This window comes from Eschrichtius robustus, chromosome 11, assembly GCF_028021215.1.
Source record: "Eschrichtius robustus isolate mEscRob2 chromosome 11, mEscRob2.pri, whole genome shotgun sequence".
NCBI classification, from domain to species: domain Eukaryota; kingdom Metazoa; phylum Chordata; class Mammalia; order Artiodactyla; family Eschrichtiidae; genus Eschrichtius; species Eschrichtius robustus.
In genome coordinates, this window is record NC_090834.1 from 99,450,515 (window position 1) to 99,472,861 (window position 22,347).

At 35.8% G+C, this 22,347-nt stretch overlaps 1 protein-coding gene across 13 annotated transcripts in view; it reads right to left on the reverse strand.

Annotated features, from left to right (window-relative positions):
- Positions 1-22,347, reverse strand: part of PHF21A (PHD finger protein 21A) — a 191,373-nt gene that overhangs the window by 141,936 nt on the left and 27,090 nt on the right. For 9 of the 13 annotated variants that reach the window (XM_068554476.1, XM_068554481.1, XM_068554482.1 and 6 more), the window contains 4 exons: positions 16,950-16,990; positions 9,578-9,721; positions 5,312-5,344; positions 3,081-3,146 (listed from right to left, as the gene is read on the reverse strand). In XM_068554476.1, the coding sequence (XP_068410577.1) occupies positions 3,081-3,146; positions 5,312-5,344; positions 9,578-9,631 (153 nt within the window). In that variant the 5' untranslated portion in view covers positions 9,632-9,721; positions 16,950-16,990. Of the gene's footprint in view, positions 1-3,080; positions 3,147-5,311; positions 5,345-9,577; positions 9,722-15,494; positions 15,607-16,949; positions 16,991-22,347 lie in introns of all 13 variants that reach the window. The other 4 variants (XM_068554480.1, XM_068554471.1, XM_068554479.1 and 1 more) reach the window with 1 other exon arrangement.

The window sequence follows — 22,347 nt, forward strand, 5'->3', positions numbered from 1 at the left end:
AAACTACCTGTAAATCATCACTTCACAATATTTTATACTGACGCTGTTTTTATACACTTATATGCCTACACACATATATACACACAACACACAAAAATGGGATTGTAATGCATATGAAGTTGCATGTGCTTCTTCATTTATTTTACCATAAGTGCATTCCTATGTCATTAAAACATTTTTGAAACCATGATTTTTAATGGCTATATAACATATAATTTATTTAGCTTAATCAAGTCTGGGTTAAAACTGTCAACCACAAGGACTTCCCTGGTGGTCCAGTAGCTAAGACTCCATGCTCCCAATGCAGGGGGCCCGGGTTCGAGCCCTGGTCAGGGAACTAGATCCCACTAGCCGCAACTAAAGATCCTGCATGCCGCAACTAGGACCCGACGCAGCCAAATAAATAAATAAATATATATATTTTTAACATTTAGAAAACAACCTGTCAACCACAAATTAAAGCCCTGTGGGTCAAGAAGATGACTTCAAAAACCGCCATGGGGAGCTTCTGTTCAGAAATCTCAAATTACAGGTTGAAAGCACTGGAACTATCTAACAAGAATTCATTGAAATTCACTGAGTTTTAGCCATGAAGGATGCTTAATAAAGACTATATTTTCCGAAATAGAGTGCACCATTTTGTAATTAGTCTTGAGGAAGAAACAGAATAAGTATCAAAGACTGAAGTAGCAATAACAAATAAGAACTAATAAGTGCCTACTGTTAGAATTAGTGACTATCTGCAATGTTTTATTTTTTAATAAAGCATAATAAGAGAACATATGCTTTTATTATTTCTATAATTAAGTTTTCAAGTGGATTTGGAAAAATGATTATAGAAAAATGCATATAGAAAAAGAACGGAAACAAATATGACAAAGGGTTAATAGCTGTTAATTCTTGAATATGACATTCTTTGAACTTTTCTGTATTTAAATTTTTTCTCACAACCAAAAACTTAATATTAAATTATTAGTCATGCGAGTAAGGTAATTCAGATTTCAGTTATTAAAGTAGAAGGAAAATCAGTAAGTTTTGCCAGAGGCTAAGCAGATCTTTTGAGAAGGAAAAACAAAAAGCTGGGCATACAGCATTAGGAGTTTGTTCTAAAATAAAACTATTTTAAGCAAAGTATCAGTGTTTCATGTTGGGAATAGGTCTGAGGAAGGACCAGCTTTTGAATTTTATAGCTGTGCTTCCTTCAAGTACTATCCTACCTAAAAATGATACGTATTCTTTTCTATCAAAAAGGTTGTTTCAACAGTTAAGCAAATACTTTAAAAACTGCAAGACTGCATTTTAGTTTCTGACACTAGCTTTCTTTACTTTGTATACCTAACATTTTCCTGATGCTACACCCATTTTTTAAAATTCTAGGTTCTAAAATCCAAACTTAGTTCAGATGACAGAGTTTGCCACTTGATGAAACGTCTTACTAAACATAAATGGTTGCAATGTTCTATTAAGTGAGGTCCCTAGCAGAAAAAAAATAAAAGAATAAAAAGTTACAGAAATAAACCAAATCTTTACATCAGTTCTCATAAAAATTTCAAATAAATGTACATTTTTTACAGTTGTCCCATTTTCCCCAAATGTAGCCTTAGGTTGTCTTAACTTTGTGACAACATCCCCTATCCCCTACTCCACTAATCAGTTCTCACCTTCCTTCCCTGCTAGAACACGTGAATTTTTCAGCAAAAGTGACTCATTCATTGGCATCTTGTCAAACTAACCCTGAAATTTTAAGGAGGCTCAGTGCTAACAGAATTTTAAAGCTAGAACATTTTCACTAACACACATCATTTTGACTTTAGAGAAATGAATCACTTTCAGAGCCAAATACGTCTAACAAACTCTGTTTATATTTTTCCTTACAAATTGTTCTCCACCATGTTACCTCCTCCCAATTTTAGTTTGGCAATTCCATAATCTAAAATACCTCTTATTTCTGAAGAAGACAAGATGGGGGAATGCAGAAGCATTAGAATAGGAGAGGGGAGAAAAAAGCAATTGTTCACTAAGCTTGGAAAAAGATTCTATTCTGAAACACTAATGATTCATTATCTATTCCACATAGTTCTCAAAATTTATTTCTCCCCTTAGTTAAATGAAAACACAATACAATACATAATATAAACACAATCAGGAATCTCCAGGAATAAATTACTCTCATTGCTATTATTTCACTAAATAAAAGTTTAAAAAAAAAACACAAAAATCAATAACTGAGAACTATATAGCTAAAAATCTTCAATAAGATATCACTAGCATGAACTATCAATTGCAAATCACCTCATCATTTTGGTTCACACATTCATCTACTCCAAAACCACCCCTTTTAACCAAAGGGAGAGTGGCAGGGAAGGAACAAGAAAACAAATGTTTTGTCAGATTTCCACAGACATTTACTTATAGCTCTATCAATTGTCACACTCCACCTGGTGGCAGGAGCTGCCTGAATTGGCGAAGTGGAGGTCATTATACAAGAAATTCCAAAGAACACTTTCCAGATGTCCCTGGGAAAAAAAGCAAGATGTTCTTTTTTTGTCCTATATAGAATATATCTAACAAGGCTCCACCAAAGTTTTTTCACATAATAGTAGGTCAATATCTAACAAAGATTAACATAAAGGAATGACAATCATCAGAATGGGAGATCTACACTTAGAGCAATCTACTTACAACCACTCCACGTTAAGTTAAATGTCATCTCAAGCCTTTAAAACAGGTAACAAGGCACATCCAGCAACTATAAGATTCTGGATCACATACTCCCACTAACTTTCTCTGCCCCTATCCTCTATGGGTAAACTATAGAGTTTAATTAACACAGTTAACAGCAGCCTGCCACCCTGCTTTTAGATATTTGCCAGTAACATATACCCATGGGATACTCTAGAGACTGATTTCAACCAAAAATAAAAATAGATAAACAGCTCTCAAACAAAATTAAAACTGAGTCTGGCTGCCCACACTTATTTTCACACATGAGGAAAAATAGCAGTTCTCCTAGAAGCCTCGAGCAGACATATCTTTAGAACACAATGTTAAAAATATGCCCCCCCTCCTTTTTCCCCTACCTGTTTCTCACTCAAAGCTGTGATTTTGGCTTGAAGTTCATGAAGCTGTTTCTTTAAATCAGCATTCTGATTGGAAAGAAAAAATATCTGTGAGGAAGATATTTCATTTGTTAACAGAAGAGTAGCAAGATGACTTTATGCAAACTGTATTACAAACGATGAAGCAATCTTAAGCATTTAGCCAATCATATTTGTCATGCATTAAATTGTAGTCATATTACCACCACCTAGTGCATAGATCCTAAATGTAGGTTGCTAACACTAGAAAAGGGGTAAGCTCCTTTGCAATTGCAAGAAGTTTTATATTTCAGCATTTTGTACTGTAATACTACTCCTTTCTACTAAAATAGTTATTCTTCATAAGAAGTAACAGTTGACAGAAAACCTAAAGCTCCACTAATCAGTTGTAAGTATGAACACACTGCATGCTTAATGGCATTATCAGTAAAATAAAAAGGTTTTTCTCTGCTTGCCCTCTCCCTTATTTAGTAGAGTACATTTGTTATTTTAGCCTAGATTTGAAAAGCTGTCAGTGCTGCAACTGCCTAAACACTACATCATTCAAATTAACATACTGACTACCAGGGCAACTTCTCAGTTCTAAAATGTTAGGAATCAGAAAAGAATACTATTTTAAATGAGATACACTGAGCATGCCTGTCTTTTACTCACATGAGAGAAAAATCCAAAATTAAAGTTTTCAAAAGCTTAATGTAACAGGATCACTAGCAGACTGAATAGCACCCCAATGAGAGACTACTTTTCCTTCGTCCTTTCACATGCAATTCTCTCAATTCATCCTTCCTGGTCTTCTGACAGGGTTCGGGGCATACAACCTCCCCTTCACGTTTACTCCATGTGGTCTTTTTTGTGACAGCATGTGATATAAGACCTCTCTAATGAGATCACCCACAAGACTGTCCAGCAACTTACTGCCCCCTCAGATTCTTCACATTAAAACTGCTCTGTTACATGACTGCCAGCTATATCAGAAATGTTGAAGTTTTCTAACAATATTTCAGTTGCTGATAACATAGGTTACCATATTAAATATAAAAGAATCTATTCATCTAAGGTCTACTAACTCTTGGTTGCCTAAACCTAATTTAAATTATAATATATATTAAAAAAATTAAAATGGAGAAGCTTCTCAAAGAAGTTGGACTGTCAAACAGGAGTTAAGTAGATATCACTGCCAGCTCTCAGAATCAATGGTTTGTGTTAAAAACACAATAGTTAAGCCACTGGGGGCTAAATTTGTAGAAATGAATATTATTTCCCACTTCCAAACATCAATCTGCCTCAGTACCATTCTTTAATCCAAGAAGCTATTTTACTTAACTTTACAATGAGGCATGTATGGTATGTTTAACAAGCTAAAAAAAAAAACGTGTGTGTACATATACAAATATACATATACACACACAGACACCCCACCATCAATGGGTCTAGGTGTTCTGTGAACAGATTATGAGTAAATAAATGCAAGGGAGAAATCCTGAGAATGTCTGATAAATACTCTCCATACTTATGACCCACTGTCTAACTGCTGCAAAAGAGACACTGCCTGAACTATAAATATACTAATTAAAGACAAGATAAATTTTTAGGAAGATTTCTCTTCAGGGATAGAAAATAAAATGGCTGAGCCAAAAACCCCTATGAGACTTTAAAGAAAAGGTAACACCTGATGAATTACTATATAAGGTTCTTTAAAACCCTCTCTAAGGGTTCTTTCAAAAATGAAATTTTTAAAAATGCTTTTAAAAAATTATTCTAAAATTCTATTCTGAACATAGTGAGATTAAGTATTTAAATGTTCTATACTATAAACTAGGAGAAAATAAAAATGGTTCTGGGCCATATTCAATAATTCTGAGATTACAGAAAGCCTTGCAAACCCTGATTTTGAGTAAGTGGGCTTGTGGAAATGAAATTTAAGCTATATGAAGAGTATTAACTCTCAATTTTTTTCCCAAAATATTCAAAGCAATTAACATAAAATAAAAGCAAAATAACAGTAACAAAGATGAAATAATAGCTATATTATAATAGAATGACTGGAGTTTTCTTAATTCTTATAACATGAAGACCAATGTACTAAAAAAAATTGCTGTTACAGATGAGATAGTTTCTAAAACCTAAGTATTGTCTGTATTTTAATATTTTATGGTCACTTTATTTTAAATTACTTTAATTTAAAAATTAAATGAATAAAAGTAGTATTTTACCTGTGGATCCTGTTTCATTTGAGCAACCAGTTTCTGATAATAAAAAGAGAAAAAGAGCCATCAGTCTTACATATAAACTCACTACGGCTAATCAGGCTCAGCCCCCAAAATCTAGAGTTTTAAGTCCACACAAAAAAATGAGCAATACCACAATCAGAACAGACCAAAAGCTTCTGTGATCTATATAAAAAGTTAATGAAACACTCCTCTTAATAATAAAAAAAAAAATTCAAACTATCGCTTTATATTTGAAATGAAGAGCTTCCTGCCTTTAAACAAATCTGGAGATGGGCTGGGGGAGGGGAGCTTTTAAAAGACAATTTAAATAAGCTGAATGCTCCAAAAGCCAAACATCCCTTTAAAAGGTTGTCATTGTCTAGAGTCCCAAGTAAGTCCTGGAAAGAAGGTGCTCCCATACAAAAACAGGCCTGTTTGTATACAGCAAACAGATTTGGCGAGTCTGTTGGTTTGGTTCACAGAAGGAGCCTAGTGTCAGATGTGACTCTGCCACTGTCCTCTGTGTGGGGGGAGGGGGGATGTACTCAGTGGAGCAGTGATGCTCAGTATTTGAGAGTAAGGAAGTGAAGGAACAGTAATGCAAAATTCTAGCTACCTGGGTTCCTGTGGGAGGGAGAGTACTACCAGAATACTGAATAAGAAAGACCTTTACTAGGGAAAACGTAAGTCCAAAAAATGAAAAACAAAGAAAAATGGATGTCAACTGACCTAACCCAACTTCCAAAAGCATCGCTGCCCAAAGGTAACAATAACCAGGGACAGAAGAATTTGAAGCATAAAGGAAATATCAGAAGGCTGAGTCCTAAAAGTATCTAGGAATAAGCTGTTCTCCAAGTGACTTTTTCATATAACTGAAAAATCTGTCCCTCTCTTTGGGTGACAAGACACTTTTAAAGTTTTTAGTCGTAGGGACTTCCCTGGTAGTCCAGTGGTTAAGAATCCGCCTTCCAATGCAGGGGACATGGGTTTGATCCTTGGTCGGGGAACTAAGATCCCACAAGCTGCAGGGCAACTAAGCCTGCACACCGCACTATTGAACCCGCACACTCTGGAGCCCACACGCCACAACTAGAGAAGCCCGCGTGCCACCATGAAGAACCCACACGCCACAACGAAGACCCAGCACGGTCATAAATAAATAAATGATAGTTTTTAGTCGTAAAATACAACCTTTCTAAAATATATTATATACTTATCTGCCTTATTAAATAGAAAAAAAGCAGCATTTAATGACACTTAGAGGCACGATTACCTCAATATACTATTCTGCAAACAATACAAAAAGGTCCTTACAATAAAGGCCCCAAACTGCTGTGTTCTAAAGAGTTCTTGTGCCTGCATTTGAGTTTTTCAGTCTACTCCTTAATGCCAAGCAGTCAGCTAGCAAATCTTGCTACTGTTACTATGCCTCCCTCTAAGAGCCCCTGAACCCGAATTCCAATTTGCTACTTCTGAGCTGCTTTGTGATACACTCAGTGAAGTAATTCTGAGATGAGTGAATAGCCTAAGAAATCCCCCTTGAGTAAAATGTATAATCTTGTGTGACTTCTAACATTTATTCTAGCTTGTCAAAAACCTTACTTCAGGTGCTAAGGTATACATTCTGGATAGCTGAGATTGCCAACCATATGACCTCCAAATATGCAAGGTATATGTTACTATACTCTACTTCATATATGACAGTGGTAACTCTTCTTTATCCTGGTCTTAATCTACAAAATGGTAATAACACACATTCCAAGAACTCAATGAAATAGAAACATAAGGTTTTATACATATACATTTTTACTAATGCAGCCTAAAGGCTAGCCACATTCTTCAATGAAAAAAGTCCTTCATTTTCCTTTCTGCTTTTGTCACCAGAGAGTGGAGTACTATACTAAAGTTGCCTTTTTAAAGCTGAAAAAGGTTTTCCTCCACGACACTGAAATTTAAAAACTGATAACCAAAGTAAGTCTCTACCTCTAGAGGAAATAAATAAGCCAACTTTTCTACCTATAATCAAGCAAGCTGCATTTCAGACCATTAGAGGCAGGACAGAACAAGCTGGGCAACTTAACTAGACCATCCAAATCCCTAGTGACTTCAAGGTGACGTTGTGTGTTATCAAAGTGAAGTTACTTTCTATTGTAAGAACGCAGCAATTTTTCATGAGGATATAGTTTAAGCCAAGGGCTGGCAAACTACAGCCCACAGGCACCCTGCCTTTGTAAATAAAGTTTTACTGGGACACAGTCACACCCATCCATTTATACACTGTCTATGGCTGCTCTGTGTGTTTTTGTGACAGAGGCCATAAATGATGCCCATAGTATAAAATACCCTCTGGCCCTTTGCAAAAAGTCTGCTAACCTCTGCTTTATACTATACTATTTATACTATTCTCTGTTCCATGTAGAGTAAAACTACTCCAAAAGTTAAAAAAATCTGCATAAGAATAATCAAAAAGGCAATTTCCCAAAAAAGATGAGATGCCCATCACAGGCCATTATTATATAAACATTCATTCAATATCAACCACGTGTACGTCACTACTTTTTAAATCATCGCGGTCCATAAAGAACAAAAGTATACTTCTACCACAGCAATACCAGGTAGTTTCAGGACACACCTTCTATACAGTAAGCTCAATTTCAGCCCTAGTTTCCCTAACTGGAAATGATGAAGGGGTGGCTTCTGCCCCAATATTTAGTCAAATGTACAATCTGACTTTGGCCTCAGCCTAATAGCCAGTGCTTACTTTGATGTCATTTCTAGCATCCCTGAACTTGTCATGATCAGTGATCATGTAGGTTACCATGTATCCAATCAGAATAACAGCATCAGATTTACAAGCAAGGCATGTCACTTGGATTTACTGTTAAAACTTTTTTTTTTTTTTTTTTGGCCACACCGCACAGCATGCGGGATCTTAGTTCCCTGACCAGGGATCAAACCCGTGCCCCCTGCAGTGGAAACGTGGAGTCTTAGCCACTGGACCACCCGGGAAGTCCCTACTATTAATACTTAAACTGGGCTTCCCTGGTGGCACAGTGGTTGAGAATCTGCCTGCCAATGCAGGGGACACGGGTTCGAGCCCTGGTCTGGGAAAATCCCACATGCCGCGGAGCAACTAGGCCCGTGAGCCACAACTACTGAGCCTGTGCATCTGGAGCCTGTGCTCCGCAACAAGAGAGGCCGCGATAGTGAGAGGCCTGCGCACCGCGATGAAGAGTGGCCCCCACTTGCCGCAACTAGAGAAAGCCCTCGCACAGAAACGAAGACCCAACACAGCCAAAAATAATAAATAAATAAATAAATAAAAATTAAAAAAAAAATACTTAAACTTTTTTTAATAGGAAAGGATTCCAAATATAACTGGAGTGAAATATCTTACATACTTTATATGTTAAAATACTATCAACCAACGCTGATAAACATAAATAAATGTTTATTACCATACAAACAAAATGCTATATAATAATTAAGGATGAATATAAAAGCTATTAATTTTATGCTAAAAAAATAGTTAAATATACAGGAAAATAATGTGAATATTGAGAGTGATAACTTTAGGAAGAATATTATATCCCTTTTGAGTCAATAAATGTAATTTTAAAATTTAAATTAGATTTTTAAACAATAAACATTAAGTTTTTTCGTAATTATAATTTTTATAAAATTGGTATGTCCAAAAATCACATATGAGTAAAAACTTCAGTATACATGGTAGTCAATTTAAATATGCCTTGTTATTTAAAATATGCAAGTTAACATAGGGAACTATATTCAATATCCTATGATAAACCATAATGAAAGAGAATATGAAAAAGAACGTGTATATATATGCATAACTGAATCACTTTGATGTACAGCAGAAATTAACACAACACTGTAAATCAACTATACTTCAATAAAATAAATTTTGAAAAATAAACAAATAAAACATGCAAGTTAAGTCACACGAACAAAGTCCCTCAGATGAACCAAAGAACAGAAAAAAAACAGAGGTTTTTTTTAACACCTTCGCTATATGGAAAAGAATATTTTTAGTTCTTTTGTCTGGAAGAGAAGTCAGGAATATTTTATTAAAGTTCTCGAAAATATTACCAATGAGTTTGTTGAGTAGTAATAAAAGGCAAATAACATGACTCTTGGACAAGTGACTGAAAAACGATTAAAAGCTCTACTAAAAATCAGAGATAGCCTGTTTACTAATTTAGCCATTACTAATAACATGATGTGGGAGAAGCCATGAATGAAACATACCTGGTGAACCTGAATTTCCACTTTAAGAGCCTCCTGTAGAGTCTGCAACTCCATCCTCTACCTTCTCCACTTCTTCTTATGTCTGCTAATTCTATAGTTTCTTCAGCCTCTGTTTAAAATAACAAACTCCTCTTCTTACTGCAGCTGTAGAGATCATAAAATGTTTTGGATCATTATGTTGGGTATAAAGGAAATATATGTTAGATAAAATAAATTACATTAGTCGAAATATTTCGTCGACTAAACACAGGGCAAAAAATTTCCCCAAACAGATTTCTTTCCAAAATGAGTAGTTTTTTCTGAATTGGTACCAAAACTTGCTGGGTTTTATTCTCTGAGCATTCCTCTCGAAAACACTTCAAATAAGTAAGAAATGAAAAAAAAATGTGTAATCTGGTCATGAAAACAGCTAAGCACTTACTAGGCGCTCAGCACCACGCTAGATACTACTTTCTGAGGATACAGAGCTGAACAAGACCTCTTCTGTCCTGGATGCGTTGGGAGTCTAGAGGGGGAGAGGACAACCATCCAGGACATACTGTTCTTAGAAAGAGACACATAACAACATGATCATACATTTTTAACCATCACACAGAGTGAACTGGAGAGTTCAGGATCTCTCGGAGGTTAAAGAAGGCCAGAGTACTCTCCCAATTTGGATGGACTCTCACTCCATTTAAAAAATAAAGAAACTCAAAACAGGGGCAATTCTGGTATAATTTAAAGGTTTACATTTAACAAATTAATACTTAACACAAACACATTGCAATGTAACTCTGCTTTCCACAAAGTTATGACAGGGATGTTAAAAAATAATTCTATCGTGCACAACAAATGAGGTGGGTCTAGCAATAGAACAGACTTTTCCAGCTTTACAATGAACACCATCTTCTTTTCAAGCCTGCCGGTGCATCTCTTTGGCTGCAAGGTGGAGACAATGTCAAAAGTCTAGATTTGTGAATGTGAACCTTCCTATTCTGCTCTGCTCATCATTACTGCAATTTATAGCTACTTTTATTTTTATTTATTTATTTATTTTTGGCTGTGCTGGGTCTTCGGTTCGTGCGAGGGCTTTCTCTAGTTGCGGCAAGTGGGGGCCAATCTTCATCGCAGTGCGCGGGCCTTTCACTATCGCGGCCCCTCCCGTTGCGGGGCACAGGCTCCAGTCGCGCAGGCTCAGTAGTTGTGGCTCACGGGCCCAGCCGCTCCGTGGCATGTGGGATCTTCCCAGACCAGGGCTCGAACCCATGTCCCCTGCATTAGCAGGCAGATTCTCAACCACTGCGCCACCAGGGAAGCCCACTACTGCAATTTACATTAACTCAATGGCTAATTTCTCTTTTCATTTTTTTTCTTTTTTCTTGAACGTGGCCTTAGACATGATTTTAGGTACTCTCTCTGAAGCAAAAGTTTACTTGAATAAATTTAAACTTTACTTCTTTCTCCTTTCTTCCTTGTACCTATAAAACTTGTAGTTAGAGCAGCTTTTCAGCATTCTTACAAACTGAGGAAGGGAATGATCAGGAAGTTAGAAGAACTGCTACTCCTTATGCCAATTCAATGAGATTCATAATCTTTATACTTTCTAAAAATTATTTATCTATGGATAAAGTCCTAAGTTTTCTTAAAACTTCTTTAAAAACTGATTTAACAGAGTTATAGTGAAATCACTAACTTCAGGCTGTAATCGGGTGAATATTAATCTTCATTATATTTGTTGAATCTCACTAGGCTTAAAACATCATTGGCAATCTCTCCCCTAGGGCTTGTATACTATGTTATGTAATATCAAAATACTCTAACCTTTTTTTAAAAAATAATAATTTTCAAAAATGTAAAATACCTTCAAACATATTTGTGGAGGCTAGAAAAGCCTCCACATTATTATTGTACAATGATATTGTCAACCAAAAATTTTCACAGATGTAGTATGTTTAGGGGAGATAATTTGGAAAGTGTGATTTTGATGAACAAACCCAGGCTTTTCAGATATTTATTACCTTAAAAAATCTTTGGAACTACGTAAATATCAGAATCATTAAGTTACTGATTTAGACCAAGGCTTTTGTTGTCACGTAAGTTTATTCTATACACTAAAGCAAATGTTAAAACTATACAGTCACTGTAATTTTAAATATTAAAGTAATCTCCCTACTCAAATTCCTGACTTATGTATGCATTAGAGTTCTTCCTGCAAACAGTACTTAAATTAGTTTTAAGGCTATCAGAAAATGTGTCCAAAAATGATTCCTTATAATTTTTCTCAAATTAAGAATCACCTTGAAGGGTATTTTCAACAACAGAAAGGCCATATTTTATTTTACTGGTAGCAACATATAATATCAAAGCTGAACTCAACTCATAAACTCTGGAAACCAACAGCAGGTTAAAAACATGGAGAACTTAACAATATACACAACAAAGGGTTAACATAATTTGTACAGTTACAGAGTGCTTACAAATTAATTACAAATTAATTTTTTTTAATTATGAAAAAGCAACTCACAGAAGAAATAAGAATGACCAACATGAAAAACATCTATCTTCAAGAGAGTCATAGAAATGTAAATTTAAGAAGACACATTTTTGTCAATCAAACTGACAAAGATTTGTAAAAACAGTAATACTCTGAGCTGTCTAGAGTTTAGGTCAGGTGGCACTTTCATAATTTGCTATTAGTTATCTCTGAGCAGTAGCACTCAGGGTTATTTACTTTCTTCTTTTCAGAGTATCAATATTTACACATTTTTCCATGGAAAATACGTACTTATTTTTAAATAACAAAAAATTAACTTAGAATTGCTAGAAAACATCAGAAAATTTTATACTGATGAAACAAAATGTTCAGGAAAAGAATAAGTAAAACCAGGGTTTAACTGGGAGGCTCTAAATGTCAAAGAGTGCCTCACAGGATAAGAAGCCTGCAACTCAAGTTATTGAGGAGGTGACAGCTTTTACATCCTTCATCAGATTGTTGTCTGCTTATTAGAGACACACAAAGGCACAAAATTTTATTTGGCAAGGATTCTAAATGCCAATTACTCATTTTATTTCAAGATAAAACTGAAGGGTTAAAAAAGGTAGTGACTTATTATTAAAAAACTTACGAAGGATTAGAAGATTCATTTGATATCTTTCTTCTTCATAAAAGTCTCTTTCTGAATAGCAATTTTAAGAGACTGGTTTCTGCCTAAAGGAACAAGTTGTATACATATATATTCATAGCCTACAAAAACAAGGCAAGCACATGTTGAATCCTTTTAAAAAATATTTGGGGGGCTTAGACAACTCACGCAGCCACCATGTGATGACCATTTGGAGGCAGTTTATAGCATTATAAAGAAGGTATTATTTGCTAAATTTATAAAAAGATGATTTAACATATTTCGACCAATTCTAGTAAGTTATAAATATCAGCTGCTGCAACATAAATATGAACAGACTCCTAAAACAGTTTATTGAGGTACAATGCCTTTCACCACCCATCAGCTCTAAATACTATCACCAGAGAAGACAAGTGCCTAACACAAAATACCAATGTTCATTATATTGAAAACTGTACATGTCAAACGACTGGGACACCTAATGACCTCCCAGCTTCAAATAACAAAAACCCAAAAACAAATAAAAACTCCACAAACCTAACAAACAAAATAATCAAATCCCACTAAAAAAAGGCAGATGTAATGTCTAGAAAGAACATTCACTGTCTCAAAAAAAACCAAAAAAAAACCTGATTCCACTTACTCACTGTACAACCACTCTCAGCTTTAGGTTTGTTTGCTTATAAATCAGGAAAATGGAAACAGTATCACCTATTTCATAAAATTGCTATGAGGTTTAAATTAGGTGAAGTTATATGAAAAGCCCTTTGTAAACTGTAAAATTCTATGCTATTCTTAACATACTTAATTTAACTCTTATTCATACACAAACTTTTATATCAACTTCTCAACACAGCATATTGCTGGGAAGACTGTAGGCTTTCTTATTTTCAAATTCTCTAAGAAAGGGGCTTCTAACTATTTTATCCGGTTACAGTTCTGCTTGGAGATATGTGACCTCTAGGTCTTTCATTATGATTCTAATAATGTAGTAATGCTCTAACTCTGAATTTATTACCAAAAATCACTGCTCTGTTCCTGAATTGATATAAAGCTTTTTCCAATCAAAACAACTCACCAACCAAGTTTCTTTTTTTTTTAATTCTTCCTTCCTTCCTCCCTCCCTCCCTCTCTCTTTCTCTGCGTCCGGTCTTAGTTGCAGCATGCAGGATTTTCGTTGAGTCATGTGGGATCTTTCACTGCGGCGCGTGGGCTTCTCTCTAGTTGTGGTGCGCAGGCTCCAGAGCACGTGGGCGCTGTAGTTTTCGGTATGCAAGCTCTCTCATTGAGGCGCGCGAGCTCAGTAGTTGTGGCACACGGGCTTAGTTGCCCCGCGGCATATGGGATCTTTAGTTTCCCAACCAGGGATCCAACCTGCGTCCCCTGCACTGGAAGGCGGATTCTTTACCACTGGACCACCAGGGAAGTCCCCAACCAAGTTTCTTTAACAGTAAGTCTGTAATACATTGTACCCCCAGACTGAATTCCTTAAAAATGAACAGCTCAGTGTTCTCTATACCATATATCTACTCGGTGTTAAGACCCCACTTTTGATCTATACTCTCAAAATTGTGTTTAGAGTAGGTTTAATTAATTTTTTAAAATATGAAAAAGTAGAAAGCCTCGACAGATCTATGTATCCTTACTTGACAGATGCCTAATACTAAAACATCAGGTTTCAATTTGTACTAAATACTTATTGCTTACTATGTATCTAATGTGCTAGGAGATAAAATATATCTTTAACTTTTAACTAGTGCTAAAAATGATCACAAATGCAAAAAATAAAAACAATATTTTAATAGCTCTTATTGAAAACTAACATTTACTAACTTGAATCAATAAAAATGACATTAAAAAACAATGTAATGTTTTTCTTATTTTCATGGTGATATTTCTTTGGTGACACTCCACAGATCAACAGAAAACGCTGCTGCACAAAGAGCTTGATTTTAGAGGCCACCCTCTGAATCTGGCAAGGTTACTATGCTCAAATCCTGGTATTACAGGTGTTGACAAAAGTCACCTCAGCTGGTAAGACTGATGTTTCCTAATCACTAAAATAAATTTATACACACACACACACACACACACACACACACACGCACACTATTAGGTTTATGGTATCTGAATGTATGGATGTCTTTGAGTATAAAATACGTATCTTTCTTTTCTCTCGTTTTTTTGGGGGCAAGGGGGCCAGGTCCTCACTAAAGAAAAGGAACACCTATGCAGCTCATACCATTCCAACACAAGGGTGTGGTATTTTCGGTCGAGGCAGGGTTTCCCCACAGCACCCTCTCCTACACAGGTCTGCTGCAGTGTCCTGCCCCTCTCCCTACCACCAGTGTTCACTCTAACATACAGGTTCTACCTCAGCTTCCTGGGCCCAGCCTTGGTAGGCACACATACGCTCTTCTAGTTCTCGCCTTTCTTTACAGAAATCAAGCATCTGTACTAAAATCTTCCCAACCATACCCAACAACAAGAAAAATGAAGTATATTTAAAAACTCACAGAAATTCAAAATGAAGGAGCCTGAAGAGTAGTATAGGAGCATAGTGACAATGAGGTCGAGATTTTAGAAATGGTTGCCACATTTACCAGAATGCTATTTAATGATAAAAAAATAGTCCAGACAAGCCTGGCCAGAATCATATATATATTGACTACACAAAGGATAACATAAGAGGGTGTGGTGGTCTTAGTATAACCAATAAGTACTTAAGAGAAGTGGAAGTTATGGGAGAGAGATTTCAGATCAATGTAAGGGAGAGCTAAGGATTAGAGCTGTACAAAAAAGGAATGGGTTACCTTATGAGGTAGTGGGCTCCCTGTCAATAGAAGTATTCAAGAATGCTGCATATCATATCCCCCTCTTGGAGATTCACAATGCACATTAGCATATTAAAGTTTCTGAGAAGTCCTGCAGTAAAGAAACCTGTTTAACTTTGTTTAAAGCAGCATTTTCCAAATTATTTGACCACAGAACATTTTCCCCACCCCCGCCCCACCCCAATAATATTTATTAATTTCTGTGGAACTAGAGTTCCTCGGAATACATTACAGAAAATATGAGCTACATTTTTTTTAAATGTAGTGTTCAGTATGTAACCAAATAACAATCTGCCAGGGACATAAGAGAAGAAATTGCCACACCTGGTAAAAGGCTGAAAGAGAAGGCCCTTAACGTCCCTTCTTCTTTAAGAATCTATGATTCCATCGCATCTCAGAGTAAAGGGCTATAGGGTCTTGATTATTTATTTTAAGTGGTTCCATGAGAGAAAGGCAAGTAGAATAAAATGGTAGTAAAATGTAAGATTAACTGGTTCAAATGCCTCCCTTTCACGTTCAAAGCCCGATCCCCAAAAGGTTAAGAGATACCTCAAGGACCATAATTATGTTAACCAAATATCTACTCCACCCACTAAATTAATTACTATGAGAGAGAATTAAAACAAAAAAAAAAGAGTAGCCTTGCATTAGGGGACTACCCTATTCCAGTTATCTTGTTTGAATTTAATTTTTTAATCATAATACATGCTCTTCAAATAAGATTAATATTTGTTTGGTCTTTAGACACTGGACTGCCCTGTGTAATCGGAATTAGACATTCAAAGAAATGATTAAGTGTGATGATTTATAAGCTGTTAAAGTAGACATTAAAGTTGATACTAGGAAAAAAATGTGTTTGCCTCTATGCCCCACACTGCTACATTTCTCTCTCTTTTTTTTTCCTCTTCAAGAATTATACAAAAGACACTGAAAATGCAATATCAGACATGAAGCCAACTCAACATTAAATTTAATAATACACATGCTTAAGAGTCCCAAATTTCAAAGTCAAGGTTCCCATAGTTACATTAACCTAGCCATTTTGCACATATACTAAGGCCATCAAATTTAACGCATATTAAGTAATACAAAACACAATGGGAACCTTAACGTTTGAATTTCCTGATTTTTTAATCTTTAGCCCTAACCACTGCATTAACGACATTTTTCGCAAAGGGGACCCTTACATTTTAAGATGTTACTGAATGCAGGAACATGCAAGCCTAGCAGTATTATTAGAAACACAAATGCATTTGAGATATGGCTATGTGAAATTAGACAAAAATTCACTTTCACTCAGTACAAACAGCAAAGCCTCATTCTCATTTCTGGGAGAGAGCTTTTTTGCAAAAAAAAAAAAAAATTTCACTGAACATTTGAATTATTAACCAACTAGCATCAGGCACACTATGGCTGCCTGAAAAAAGTACTTACCAATTTTGGGGAAACTGGCTCTCCTTCAGCTCTCTTGCTCCCTACAACAGAAGAAGGGGAAAATGGAATTAGACTACAAACACAGATTTATGACATGTCATCAAAAGCTGTTTTTAACAGCAACAACAAAAACACACACACACACACACACACACAAATGTCCAAAGCTTTAAAACCAAAAGAAAAAAAAAAAAAGAAAGAGATAGGTAGTTTTTACAGCAAGGAAAGAATTCAAGGGCAGTTAGATCTCTAATTTTCCAGTTTTTTCACTTTTCCACAGCTTTTTCAAGACAAGAAAAAGTAAGTAGTTGACGGTTTCCCTTTCCTAAGCGACACAGAAATGAAATGCACCTCATCTAAGTAACACAGAACTACAACCCTCATCCCCAACAAATGAACTTTCACTGTTTGCTGCTTTATGTTACAAATTAGGCTAACATCACTGGCCCTTAGTTTCGTCCACTTAAAAGGCCTTTTTTTCAATTAATCTTGAAATGGATTTGTTTTATATAAGGCTTAAAATTCACAGCATTTTATATGTATAGTCATAATTTAACTTTTCATTCACAATCTTAAAAGTCTCACCACCTGAAACTGTAAACCACATAACACAAAAGTGACTTTCCCTATGCCACATAGTTAATCAGCGATTGAGTCAGAAAGAAAATCAAGGTTTTGGGATCTCAATCCAATGCTCAGTGATGCTTTTATCAATTGTGTGTTGTTTTTTTTTTAAGATTAACTATACTCCATTAAGTTAATTTCAAGGTCAGAAAAGTCATGTCAGGCTATATTGTTTATTTATTTTTAACTCTTCCTTGCCCCAAACTTCTTTTTTAGTTAAAAAAAAAAATTTAGGAAGCAAAAATTAAAACTTTTCCCTTAGTATTTCAGTATTAAATTATTTAAACTCCACATACATACCATGTTCCAAACCTGAATCATCCTTATGCTTTAAACATAGTACATTTGTTGACTTATGTTACTCCAACAGTGTAATGTAAATTCTCATTTCCTTAAGGGATATTTCAAAAAATCTTCATGTCATCCAAATTATAAATTTTTATTTAATCATGTACAGTCATACCAAACATACAGTAAAATAATTTTAAAGGGCCCCGATTCATGCAGTTAACATTCATTTCCAAAAGAAATTCAATTTGCTGTTTTATCCTGCCTTTCTTTTAGCAGCAGCACTTTTTAAAGTTCTAAAGTCCATATAAATGGCAATTTTAATCACCAAGATTAGAATGACTCCCAACCAAAAGAAAAATGATGCAAAAATCTGTAGAATGATGCGGTTATTAAAAAGTGGGTTCTTGGGAATTCCCTGGTGGTCTAATAATGGTTAGGACTCCATGCTTCCACTGCAGGGGGCACAGGTTCGATCCCTGGTCGGGGAACTAAGATCCCACAAAGCTGCACGGTGCAGCCGAAACAAACAAACAAAAAAACAAAAACATGAAGTAAATGCTCAGTAAATATTTGTTAAGTGAATGAATTCACTGAGTGGACTCTTAACTCTCTGTTGCAGGCTCATTTTCCCTATTAGGCATTTCTTATTAGCTCTTTCATGCTGGGGATAATTATGCATCGATCTCCCACAGCATTATTTGTTAAATGAATGACTTTGGATAAAAACAGTTGATTAGGAAGTAAAATATTGTCATTTTAAAATATAATGAAAAGGAAAAGACAGATAAATTGGATCAAATTAAAATTAAGAACTTCTGTTCACCCAAAAAAAAAAAAAAAAAACCCTTACGAGAATGAAAAAGCAATCCACAGAACTGGAGATTATAACTGCAATATATATAACAACAAAGGCTTATACCCAGAATATATAAAATATGCTGAAACTCAAAATGATCAGGATGGGGTTGGGATTTTAACTTTTACTCATATGGCATTTGAGAAAGTATAGTCAAATAAACTCTTCTGAAAATCATATTCAGTAAAAAGGGACAATGGATACACCTTATCTCTGGGGCATTTTCTCCAAAAATAAACAGCAGAGTCAATCCCTAATTGACAAGGAATTTTACCATGATATCATGAAACTACTCATAAAACTGCTTGCAGGGACTGCAGAAATCACATTGGAAATCAAAGCCTGAGAGGTTAACTGACTTCCTGGAAGGTTACACAGCTAGCTGGTAGTAAAGCTGGAGAAAAGTCTACAGACCCTGAGATTCCTTTGACTGAACTGGCCTTTCCACTAGACCTCACTTCCTCTTAAACAGCTGTAGCAGTTACTCTCCTAAGAAATAAACTACAATAAATACTGACCAAATATTTTTGGGAAAATCTTCATATAAAGTTTTAAAGAAAAATCACATAAGTAAGCTATCTAGGGCAGGTTTTAAAACCTGAGATCCTTTATGCCTAAGGGATCCCCATGAATAGGCTTCAGAGGGGTTTGCCAACTCCATGATACTATATGCTAAATTTTGAATGTATGAGAATTCTGGGAAGAGGATCCACAACTTAAATAAGATTCACAGAGGTTCAGAGACCCAAAAAAGAATAAATTATTTTTAGACTGGTGATTCTTAAACACTGTGCATCAGAACTACCAAAGTGTTCCTTCTAAAGACTGATTATTGACTACCGTTCGGATACTGATTAAAAAAAAAAAGATTTTACTTCTGTAATTTAATAAAAATGAGTTAGCAGCAAAAAAGATTTACATATAAATTTGTACTTTTTACACTATCCATATGCAAAATAATAAGACTGAAATACAGGTCTGATTTCCTCATGTTAAGCTGATTCAAAGTCCACTTAATTTGTTTCTCACATTTCACACTAGTAGCTAAGGTAGTTCAAAATTTTTGCCTTATTTGCTTAAATTTTTAAAATATAGGCTTGTTCTTGAAAAATACATTCAAAACACATAAACTGGAGTAAATGAAATTATTTTTGCTTTTAGAGATGAATACCATCTTGCTAACATAACTTCACGTGATTTTTTGCAAACTGAAGATTGTTCACCTCCTCTCCAGAACTTCACAAGTAGCTGCTTTAATTAGAGCTGGTAAAGAAATGAATCATTCAGATTTCTGATGTGGTTGTAAAATTTAAAATATCATCAATAAATCAAAGGTGATTAATAACTACTTTGTAAGTACTTTTTGTAAAACATCTAAAACCTTTGTGTATGAAGACTATACATTAAACAATAAACAAATTTTGCAGAGAAAAAGTTCAACACTAGATCATGTTTTAAATTAGGCTAAAATCCACCCCATTACAAATTTTGAACAATTAAGTTTATAGTCTGTGCTCAATCATAAATTTTGATAAGGGACTAGAATAGCACAGATAATTGTCATTCAAAGACACTTTAAAATGTCACCGTACGCAGAAGATTCAATCTCTTCTACTACACCAAGTTGATACACTAATTTTATATACAGTAAGTTTTACTGCTTTTTATCTGCCTTTCCTAATTCCAACAGAATATAGTAAGTTTGAAATAAATTTAAATGCAAAAAATGCTCAGAAGAAAAAGCAGAATCCTGCTAAATGAGATTTAGTCCTTTAGGCCTCAGTATCATAATCATCCCTCTTGCCCCCATCCCTCTTAACCTTACCCTCTCATGGGCATCACTCTAGCACTTCTCCCCTCACTCTCAAGAAGCATCCATTTTTCCCTCATTACTGGATCATTTTGTTTCCTTTGTCTAAAAAAAAAAGCCTCCCATGACTCCATATACTTCTCTAGCTACTGTCCCATATCTACACTCCCATTTATAGCAAAACTCCCTGAAACAGTTAACCAAAGTCACTGTCCCTAGTTCCTCTCCTCTCATTCTCTACTGCACCCACTCCATTAGGGCTTTTGCCTCCTTCAGTCTTGTTAAGATTACCAGTGACCTCCCTGTTGCTAAACCCAACAGTAAAGTCTCAGCCCTCATTTCTCTGTTCGAACAGTATTATTTCACCCAGTTGACCATTCTTCCTTCTTGAATTCTTTCTTCTCTTGACTCCCAGGACACCACTCACCCTCAATTTTTTTCCTAATCTCTCTAGCCACTCTTCTGGGTTTCTTTCGCTAGTTCCTTCTCATCTCTCAAGACCTCAAAATGTTGAACTGCCCCAAGGCTCGGTTCTTGGAACTCTTCCCATTAGGTAATCTCATCTAGTCTCATAGCTATAAAAGGATCTGTACTGGTGACTCCCAAATTTGTACCTAGCCCAGACCTTTCCCCTGATTTCCAAACTCATATGTCAAACTGCCCGTTCAACACCTGTCAAATTGGCTCCCAAGCTCAACAAGTCCAAAACTAAACTCTTGACTACCTGTCCCCCAACCTCCTCCCCAGAGTCATCCCCATTTCAATAAATGGCAACTCTATCCCTTCAGGCCAAAACCTTAAAGTCATCATTGACTCCTCTCTTTCCCACACCCTACATCCAATCCTGTAACTGACCATCTTGCCTCTGCCTTCAAAATACATGGACTTTGACCACTTGTCTCAAATATACTACCACTTCCTTGGTCCAAGTCACCATCATCTTTCACCTGCATTACTGCAATAGCCTCCTAATTGGCCTCCCCACTACCATCTTTGTCCCCCAAAGTCTATTCTCTCAGTAGCCAGAGTGACCTTTTCAAAATCCAAGACAGAGCTAGTTACTCCTCTGCTCAAAATCCTCCAATGGCTTCCCATGATACTCAGAGAAAAAGCAGAAGTCCTTTACAATGGCCCACAAGGCTCTAAGTGATTTGAGCCTCTGTTACTCTCAGACCTCATCTCCTTCCCTCTCCCCATTGCTCAATCTGCTCCAGCCACTGGCCTCTGTTTTGTACTTCTGAAACTCCAGACAAGTTCCCTTCTCAGGGCTCTTCTGGAACACTCTCTCCCATCAAATATCTTCACGGCTCACTCCCTCAAATGTTTAGGAAATCTATAGCAGTTGCAAGAGTAGAATACTAAAGGACTAAAACATTCATCAGAATTGTTCTCCTCCCCAAACTTTCACTTGGGGGATGCTCTTTCTTATACCAAGAATACCCTTTTTTACCTTTTCTCTGCCTATCCAAATCCCACCCAGTCATTAGGGTCCAGATAAAGACTCAATGATTAATGGAGACCTTCCCAACTCCCAGTTCTCCCTTCTTTGAATTCTCAAACTGTTTATCATCTCTCTCATTCATCTTAGAATTTAACCACATACTGTCTCACACTGTTACTTACCTGTCATTTTTCCCTAACTAGACACACACACACACAAGTAGAATAGAAATAATGTCTTGCACCAGTAGTTCTCAAACTTAGAATCAGGATAACTCTAAAACTTCAAAAAATACATAGATTCACATGCCCTACCCTTAAAGATTCTGAAATCATTATGCCTGATTTGGAGCCCAGGTATCTATATTTTACTTAAA